Source organism: Populus euphratica, unplaced genomic scaffold, assembly GCF_000495115.2.
Source record: "Populus euphratica unplaced genomic scaffold, PopEup_1.0 scaffold150.1, whole genome shotgun sequence".
Taxonomy (NCBI): Eukaryota; Viridiplantae; Streptophyta; class Magnoliopsida; order Malpighiales; family Salicaceae; genus Populus; species Populus euphratica.
Window position 1 is genome coordinate 70,365 of NW_011499998.1, and position 10,304 is coordinate 80,668.

Genomic DNA, 10,304 nt, shown 5'->3' on the forward strand with positions numbered 1-10,304 from the left:
TAGTTATCAATCGTTACTTTCATGGTTGTAAAAGAAACTTACTAGTAATGAAAGCCATTGATACAATAGCATGTTTGGTTAAATATAATATGAAACTAAATGTTTCATCATTTAAAGAATTTTACCTAAATCCATTAGTGTTTAATATGCAAACATAAATCATGTTCAATACAATTATGTTTAATGCATTTAGATGATTGTGAATCATACATAACATGAGATAAATTAATAAAATAATTTTTAAAAGCCTTCTTAATTATTATTTTTTTAAATAGAAGATCAAAACAAAAGGCCAACTCCATCCGGGGATTAAAATGAATGAGCTAGGGCCTAAAATAAACATTATAAAAACCATATTGTGATATAAAATTCAACGTGAGATTATGGAAAGCTGCTGTACTCTCTCTAACCACAAGATTTCATCTATCAGCTACCTGTGACACTACACTTCCAGACACGGAAGAAACCGCTCGGTTGGATGAGTCGGTTTTAACTTCTAACACAAAATTTACGTTGTGAATATACAAAAAAAAAAAAAAAAAGGTTCAGAAATCTTGAAAGCCTTCGAACCTACGTTATAAGACAACAACCTATATAAGAGGGTTATTGCCGATTCATTTTTAAAGTATAAATTCAACTATTACGAGGTAATTCCTTGTCATGCAAAATGAGTCCCACCGCATACGACAAGTCCATTACTACTGTAAACACCATGAGTTTTATCTCTGTTAGGACCCGTTCACCTCAGCCGAGATTGCGGCCTTCATTGCATTTTCCACCACAGTTGATGATTGGTCTTGCTGAGGAGGTTCTGGCTGCATTTCTGATTTCTTCTTCTCTTTGAGAATCACCTGCCTCGGCATTACCTCTAGTAGAAAGCTTCCTCCATTCCATGCAGCTGCTGAAATCTTGAGTATTTGGAAAACCATATGCAATTCATAGGACAAGAAGATGGGGACTGTGAGTGCCATGGTTGCCACAGTAAATATAGCTTGCAACAGAGTGTACATTAGTAGGCGGTTCTGGTCCCCAAGCAAACCACTCAATCGCCACCATATATTGTTTGCTTTCTGGGCTTTTTTTGATAGTTCCCTGTCAGCCAAAAACATCAATCAGAAGAAAGTTCATAAAGTAAACAAATTACGATTGTATGCACAATAAAAGCCGACGCATATAGTAAAACCAAATGTGTGCAAATATCCATGTTGAAATAGAACTCCGAACCTGTAAGAAGTCATGACTTCAGGATCTCTTAAGAGCCTCTGTCGACGTAGGACATCGACAATAAGAAAATAAAGAGCTTGCCACAGGGTATAAGCAAACAAGGGCCCCCAGAACAACCATGTCATCAGGTAGGATTTGTCTTCCACTCCATACGGCCATGAGACTCTGCGGGAAGTTTCTTCTTGATGCATGGCTTCAAAGGTTGCAGGATTCCACCACCGAATAGTGAAGAAAACCAACCCTGATTGGAAAAATACTTGTCAATTCTGGAAAGAAAGTGATGATTGATCAAAAATATTAAACTTGGTAATTCATTTAAAAGGGCTCCATTAGCCAGTCCATGCTGGTTTCCAAGAAAAATAACAGCTGTTCAGAGCTTGAAGTTTCTCTTGTTCATTAGATTTATCAATAGTTGAGGGAAGTGATTTCAAAACTTCATATAGGTTAAATTTTTTTGACAAGTCCTTTCCCATGTCGAGACAAAATAGAGCACATTGATCCAGTCACTAATTAATAAGTTGTTTTTTGATCTATAAACTTGAGATGACAAAGCATAATGAAACTGGCATGAGTTATTTGGACTCTGTAAGAGTCACATTGGTCACTCCACCATCTCCCAGTTTGGTATTTTCATCTTTTCCCGTCCAGAACGCGGCAGAAGTTCAAAAGAGATATTATAGAAAAATTTTAATATTAAAAGAACACTAAGAAACCACAAAACATAGGTGAAAATAGATTTGCAATGACATTTTCAAATGAAGCAATACCATATTTATGAATTTAACTTTCCAATCTTGATTAACACGTCAATATGCATGGTTTCACTTCCTTAAGATGTGTTCTCAACAAGTTGACCTAGAGAGGAGAAGGACAATCTCACCAGGTAGAAGATGTATTAGGGCACTAACAAGTTTGTCAACAGAACTAAAAACCAAGCTGCAACGCCAAACAATCAATGCCCATGCCAATGGTCCCTACAGCAGCATTTAAATGAGTGAGAAGGACAAAGTGAAACCTCCAACAATTAAAAGGTTGAGTTACCACCAGCATATTCTCTTACTTCAGCAAATGAGAAGCAAACCATGAAAAGCTTTTCATTCTTTGGATATAAAAGGATGTCAACCAAGAATATAGTATTGGCATAATAGCAAAAATCCTGAAACCCAAAAAAAATGATGTCAATTGATCACTTGCCAGTTCTTGTCAACCTAGTAGGGAAATCAACTTAAAAGGCAAAGGATTTGTGATTAGATATCTCAATTTTTTTAAACCTCTGCAAATCACACTACTTCAACAAGCGTACACAACTTGACAGAGCGGCTAACTAATAAAAACTTCTTGAACCTGTGAGAAGTAACAAAAAATAGACAAGAGAGCAGCATACCAGAAGATAATAATGCGATTTCTTGAACCGATAGTATATCCACCGAAGAGGAACAAATGTGAAATAGAAGAAACAATACACATAAGGGATATCTTGTGGCCCTGAACATTTAACAAACAAATCAACAAAGAAATTCTTCAAAACAACTGACAGTAACAAATTCCATAATCAGACAGTATATTATTACTCACTCGCTCCCAGAAGGAAGCAAAATCCCCCGAAGCCAAGAACACCAAGAAGATGAGTCACCTGCAACGACCAAAAAAAAAAAAACAAGAAGCAAATCAAGTTGATATCTTTTCCTGTAAACATGCTCGTATAATAATAATAATAATAAAAATACGATACATCATAACGAAATACAAAAGGGAGACACAATTTCTTTTCTATAGCAAAACCAACCAATGTTTATATGAATTGAAAAAACAAGACTTTCAAGTTTCAATGAAAATCCAACCATGGAACGAATAAAATAAAGCTTACAAAAGGGCGAACCTTGTTAATAAAACTTTCATGTTCCCCGGCTTGTTTGGCAATCTTAACGGCCTGTTTAGACAGGATCTCTTTCGTTTGAGCCACTTTCTACACCAAAAACAAAGTATGCCGACAACGTCAAAACAATCACAATCACTAAAACCAAAAAGAAAAACAGAGATTTGAATGTTACCTTAGATCGGTCCTTGAGCCTCTGTTTGACATTTTCAAAAGAATCCCCATTTGTTGTGCTTATTTCCTCCACATGCTCTTCGTTGTTCGACATTTTTCTGTTACTATTTGGTTTCTTTCTTTAGTAGTGAAAGTAAGGAAGGAGAGACAGAGAAAGGCAAAGAGGAAAGGAGGTGCTTAGTTATATGGAGACACGGCTTGTTTAGTACGGTTTGTTGATTCGCAAGATATTTTTAAAGTGTTTTAAATAAAAGTATATTTTTAATTTTTAATATTAATTTATTAAATTTATTTACATTAAGACTATTAAAACAATATCTCAAAAAATATTAATATATTAATAAGAAAAGCATCTTTCTTTTTAAACACTGCATTTTACTCTAATTAGTAATTATTAATGCTAATTTATATTCAAGATTAGGGATCATCTTTCTACTAATCGCCAATTATTATATCTTGGGTATATTAAGGATCGTACTTCCGCTGGAATGTCCCGCTGCCTTGCCTGCCCCTCGTACTCTATAGAAATAGGACATCACTAGTTTCGCTGCCTCTGTTTGCTAGAAGGCTACACTATTTTTATTTTATTTTTTTTGCGCAAAAATATTTACCTAGTTGCTGTAATAGTGATTTTTTTAATATATATATATATATATATATATATATATATATATATATGGCTAAGATTATATAGTCAACTAAGTTGAATAAGCTGAATTTATTTTAATTAGATAAAAATTAAATAGAAAATGGCAATAAATAAATCAAATTTAAAAAAGAAAAGTGATTAGAACAATCTGGAAAAACAAATTATAAAAATAAAAAACAAATGATATATCTCAATTCATATTTTATTGAATATGAAAAAATGAAATAGAATAAAAAAAAGGATATAAAAAAAACGATTATGGTTAACTCCGAGTTAACATGATAAAATTTTAATGCTGGTAATTAAGGTCAAGCCAACCTGAAATATTCTATAAAACCTCTTCAGATCATGAGATTAAAATAACTTGATTTAAAAAATAAAAAGAGATTATAAAGCTCTTTTTTTCTTAAAAAAAAACTTGTGTTAATTTTTAAAACCAATGACCTATGTTATTAGACTTGTAGCATCTTATTTGAAAAAATTATAAAGTTTAATTTCTAATTAATTAAATATTGAAAGTTGAAATTGAAAAAATAATTTCAGTTTTACAAAAAAAATAACAATTAAAAGAATAAGAAACAAAATTAAAATAAAAAATAAATTTTAAATTTGATTGAAGGGTAAAATTGAAAAGAAAAGTCAATTTAGCAAAAGAATCAAAAAAACTTAAAAGAATGAGGATCAAAATTGACATAAAAAAATAAAGAAAAGTGTTTGATTGAAGGGTAAAATTGAAAAGAATAATAACTCTTACAAAAGGGCTAAGAAAAAAATTAAAAATTAAAATAATAAGGGTGAAATTGGAATACATAATACCATGAATTTGTATTGAAGGATGAAATTAAAAACCAATAAAACTTTTACAAAATGGCAAAGAAAAAAATTAAAAATAAAAACAACAAGGATCAAATTGAAAATTATAATATTTGGTATCTTGAAATGGAATGATGAAATTAAAAATAAATAAAATTTTTACAAAATATAAAAGAACAAAAATAAAAAAAATATCAACAACAAAAAAAGTTAAGCTATAATTTTTGAGAGAGAGGAGAGAAAAAAAGAAAAAAAAAAGACTCATCAGTGACAAATCACAACAAACACTAACACTCTTTACTTCACATGGAAGAAAACATGAAATAAGGATATTTTTGGATATCGGGAAGCACCGTACACATTGTCTGAAGTGTATGAGTGCCTCCCAATACCATACACGTACATGTTCTTTTTTATTATATTTAGTCAAAAACTAAATTATCTATGAGTTGACATGATAATAACGAAAAACCCATTGTAAAAAGACAAAAAAAGTCACCTAACTCTAGTTTAAATTATTTTGCTTTTAAAGGTATTTTGGTTGTTTTGCTGTACTTTTTAATTGTTTATTTTTTTAATATTTGATTAAATATCAAATTACCCCTCAACTAACATTATAATAACAAAAACATCATTGTTATTTGATTAAATATCAAATTACCCCTCAGCTAACATTATAATAACAAAAACATCATTATGAAAATACAAAAATATCTTTTAAGGCCATTTATTTTTTCTTTTAATAATAATCTAGTCATTTTCATGTACAATTGAGATGAGAAAAGATTTATTTTTTTTTCTAATTAATTCAATAATAACTAATAAATTACGTGAAAAGATTTTAGAAAAGATTTTAATATCTTTAAAAACTAGTGTTAAAGTTCTCGAATGAATGTGCAAAATTATCATTATATTGTTTCAATGAAAAGTATACATAAATATAGGGATAGATTGTTTTTTCAACTTCAATTAAATTTTTTTAATTTTTATTATTAATTAGCTACGAGGTAAAATTTATGTCTTTTTTTAATAATATTTTTATGAGATATTTATTTTGTTTTTATATTGCATGTTTAATGAGGTTGATTAATATATTTGTAACTCTTGAAAGCTTAGCTCGTGAAGTGAGTTATGCTCGTGAACAAATTATAAGGCTCAAGTAAGTAAGATATATTTTTATTTCAATTCTTAACGCAATGCTTTAATAAAACAAATTTCTTCATTTTTTCTTACCTAGGGAAAAAGGAAAGATACCTTAGTTAAATAGTTAGACATATATATATATATATGTATATATATATAATAGCAGAAATTAATATGTTGATTTATGTAATTGATGGGGAATTAAAGTAAATTAAATTTTTAAGAGTTTTGAGAAAAGAAAAGAAAAACACTGCGGAATAGGTAATTGTTAGATAAGTTTACACGTGTAGTTTTCATGAGGCTTGACCGTACAAAAAAATACAATTATGCTATCAAAATGGCTGTTGAGTACAAATAGCTGTAATATTCCTGCTTTCATGAGGAATATTGTCACAGTGTTTTTGTTGACTAATATAATTTTTTTTTTTTTTTTAAATCGTTTTGATGAGATGCTTTTAATAAAATAATATTTTAATATATTTTTAAATAAAAAGTATTTTAAAAAACAATAGATAATAACATAATACCTAATATCTCTATTTCTGGTTTCCTTCCCCTTCACGTAAGCATTAGAAAGACACGAATCAACATTATTTCCTGTTGAAGAGATATTTTAAGGGCAGGGAGCAGTGACGTAGCCTTTTCTCATTGTTTGTGTTTTGGTGACCATGCATGATGAGGACGTGTCATATCTGGAATATTCGAGGCTGCTGATGACGTGCGGGCCTGTTTCACTCTCTTTATTAAAATTACCACGTCACCCCTATTTTCTTACGTGGAGTGACGTGATTGTTCACTTGACTCGAATTACAAAACTCGCACAGGAGAGGAGGTGGTCTCGCGTCTCGATGAGGGGATAAGGCCTTGACTGCAATGGCTAAGGTGAGAGAATGCGATTATAAACTGTTTGTTTTATATTTTAAAAATATTTTTAAAAATATTTAATTTTTTTTGTTTTAAATTAATATTTTTTTATTTTTTGATAATTTTGGTATGCTAATATAAAAATAATTTTTTTAAAAAACTATTACCTTAACTATTTGAGAAGTCCAAGATCTACATAAAACGAGAGCACTCTCATTAGCATGGTTAAGGGTGTGTCTCTATTTTTTTATGTTGTCCCAACCCTTCTTGGGGTACTTTTTTTGTCTGATTTGGTATCCACTCCTCTCCAACTCTTGTGATTCTACCCTATAAGAGCTTAAATGATCTTACTAGAGCACGAGAAGTCGTATCATCCACTGGACCCTTTTTCTTCTAGTCTTCGATATTTTGGTCTCTAATTTTTCTTTTGATGGAGGGTGGCTTGATTCGTGTCTACTGTTAAGTGTATATTATCCTGAAATAGATCATAAGAACATTATTATCATCAATTCTCAGGATCCAAACTAGGTGTTTTGATATCAACTACAATAACTCGGTTTTTTCAAAACAAAAAACGATGGTGATTTATATATATGTCATCACATTGATGATGATTCTCACAATGATATTGAAAGATTTACCATAACAGAATTCATCTTTCAATGTAATATAATACTCATGTGATTTTACAATACACAACATTATTATAAAAAAACAATATCACTTACATACATTCATAACATTATGTTTATACATTCATACATTCACATTTGTATTCCATTATAATAATCGATACAAGTCATTTCAGAAGTGTTGAATGACAACTAGTACATTCGCTCCTTTCAAATACATAATACCTAAACCATGTTATTACATAGTTCCTTTCAAAATATATGGACTTGTGGAAAGGGTTTTTATGCACCTTGATTATGTGATGTCCCTATTACAAAAGCAAAGTAAATACAAGAATTATAATTAATCTAAAACATGTCAACAAATAACTAAAAACATTACATAGTCTAAATAAGTATAATCATTTTGTTACCCCTTACATATATAATAGAGCCTTAATCAACTATAATATCCTCACTCTCACATCATAACCTTACCGTAGGTGTGGTAGGACCAGAGTTAATTCATTTGCTATGGTTACTTTACTACGTTTTATTCCCATCATCCTTTGCGAGACCATTAATATGTTTATCCATCTTATTTCAACCCTATCATCCATTTGAATGTTGTTACCCATGACTAATCCCAATATGACCATCAAGTCATTCATCTTAGATGCCATCAGCCATAGCTAATCATAATATACACACCTAGTCATCCATCTCGGATACCATTAGTTGTAAGTAATCACAATATACCCACTCAGTCATCCACTTCGGATGCCATTAGCCATAGTTAATCATAATTTTCAACCCAGTCATCCATTTTGGATGCCATTAACCATAGCTAATAAAATTTCCAACTCGATCATCCATCTCGGATATCATTAATCGAAACTAATCATAACATACACACTCGATCGTCCATCTAGGATACCTTTAGTCAAAGGTAATCATCAACATAACCCGGTCATCGTTCTAGGATGTCATTAGCCGAAACTAACCACAATACTCATTCGAACAATCCATAACAATTTAGCATTCCCTGTATCTAAATAATATGTCCTTTATAATACTCGTATAAACATTCCATGATAGTTGAACATTTATTATAACACAATATTAGATCCTTCGTAATGCTCGTTCAAACATTCCATAATGGTTAACATTCATTATTATGCAATAGCAGACCCTCTATAATACATATTCAAATATTCTATAACAGTTTAGTATTCTCTATAACAAAATATTATATCTTTTGTAATACTCATTCAAACATTTCATGACAATTTAATATACACTACAACTCAATAATGGATCCTTCGTAATGCTTCTTCAAGCATTCCATAATGGTTTGATATTCACTATAACACGATAAATGATCTTTTGTAGTGAATTCATTTCAGGAAATTAATATTATACTAGAAAGGGGTGGAAGTCACCTGCTTGTTTCTCCTGTAGGGTGTCCTCGTCAGATCAAAGGGTCAATCCTAGTCAAACCACATGATACATCAAATGATCACAAATTAGCACATTTGTATTTGGTAATCATATACCTCATCACCATACATATTTCAAGAATACACATGTTCGCATTTAAGTGTTCTATATATATTACACAATCATACCATGAAATCATTATAAGCATTTAAGTCATTTCTGACATGGAAATCTGTCAGCGAATATTGGTAACGAAACCTTATTCATTTGTGACACTTGATTCAATAATGAAAACTAATTCTCTAGTGACCTAGAATTTGACAATGAAGAATAATTCGCTAGTGACATAGGATTTGGCAGCGAAGCTGATTTGCTAGTGACCCAGAATTCGGCAGTGAAACTAATTCACTGGTGACCAGTATTCGACAATGCAATCCAGTCTTATGGCTGGTGCAAGAAATCATTTGTGTAATTAGTTTGTTGTTGACTTAAAAATCATTGACGAAAATGCATCACTACAGACCAAGAAGTAGTCAACATAATCTAGTTTTATGGCTGGAGCTGAAATCTTCAGTACGCATAGGCTACTATTGACTCAGAAATCATTGATAAAAACTGAGTCATTATCGATCTAAAAATCATCAACATAACTCGGTTTTATGGTTGACATTGAAATCATCAGTGCACATATCCTATTGTTAACATAAATCATTGATGAAAATTGAGTCGATGTTGACCTAGAAATTATCAATGCGACCCAGTTTTACAATTGATGTTGAAATCATCAGCGCACATTTTCTATTATTTACAAGAAATCATTGAAGAAAACTGAGTCCCTACCGACTTAAAAATCATCAATGCAACTACTTCTATAGCTGAAGCATCAATTTAGTAGCACACACAAACATGCTTTTTATGTTTTCAATTCCATCATGTTAAATTCATCAACACAAACTAATAATCAATGCACATTATCCAAGGTTATCATTTTCATCATATGTCTTGTCCTTCTAAGGATCATGTAACGTTCCTCCATTTTTTCCTCAATTCTTATGGATGACATTGCTGCCTATTTTCTTAGTTACAAATGCAAATCATCATATTCTTCATAACGATAATCACAACAACAAACAACCATTACACATTCATTTCCATGATTCACAATCACATATGTTCATTCATCATACACAAAACCAAAGCATAAATCATAATGTAATTCTCATTTTAGCTTCAGCATGTATCTAAGGGTCAATAACACATAATTTTGCACTTAACATCAAGCCAACACATTTACATACAAGTTATTCAACCATATATACAGAATTCATGTCATTAACATATATATAATTTATGTTTCAGTTTCACATGATCAAACAACTCTAACAAAGTCATCATCTTTGCATTTTATTCCTTTAACTTATATTCTATCTAGCCCTCATTATAGCCAGCCATCTTTCTAAGTTTGTGCATTCAAAATTATTATTTTTTTGTTAATTGTTTTGGAATTTAG

General features: G+C 30.7%; 1 protein-coding gene across 2 annotated transcripts; it reads right to left on the reverse strand.

Annotated features, from left to right (window-relative positions):
- Window positions 1-338: 338 nt before the first annotated feature.
- On the reverse strand, window positions 339-3,454 carry LOC105140711 (uncharacterized membrane protein C776.05-like). 2 transcript variants are annotated; one of them, XM_011047652.1, is made up of 9 exons: window positions 3,276-3,454; window positions 3,104-3,190; window positions 2,800-2,857; window positions 2,609-2,709; window positions 2,285-2,380; window positions 2,105-2,198; window positions 1,225-1,465; window positions 737-1,092; window positions 339-622 (listed from the first exon to the last, which is right to left on the reverse strand). In XM_011047652.1, the coding sequence occupies exons 1-9, from the start codon at window positions 3,366-3,368 to the stop codon at window positions 615-617; spliced, it is 1,134 nt and encodes a 377-aa protein (XP_011045954.1). In that variant the 5' UTR covers window positions 3,369-3,454; the 3' UTR covers window positions 339-614. The 2 variants fall into 2 exon arrangements, with proteins under 2 accessions (XP_011045954.1, XP_011045953.1); XM_011047651.1 differs by having other exon boundaries at window positions 339-654; window positions 710-1,092.
- Between the last annotated feature and the right edge of the window lie 6,850 nt (window positions 3,455-10,304).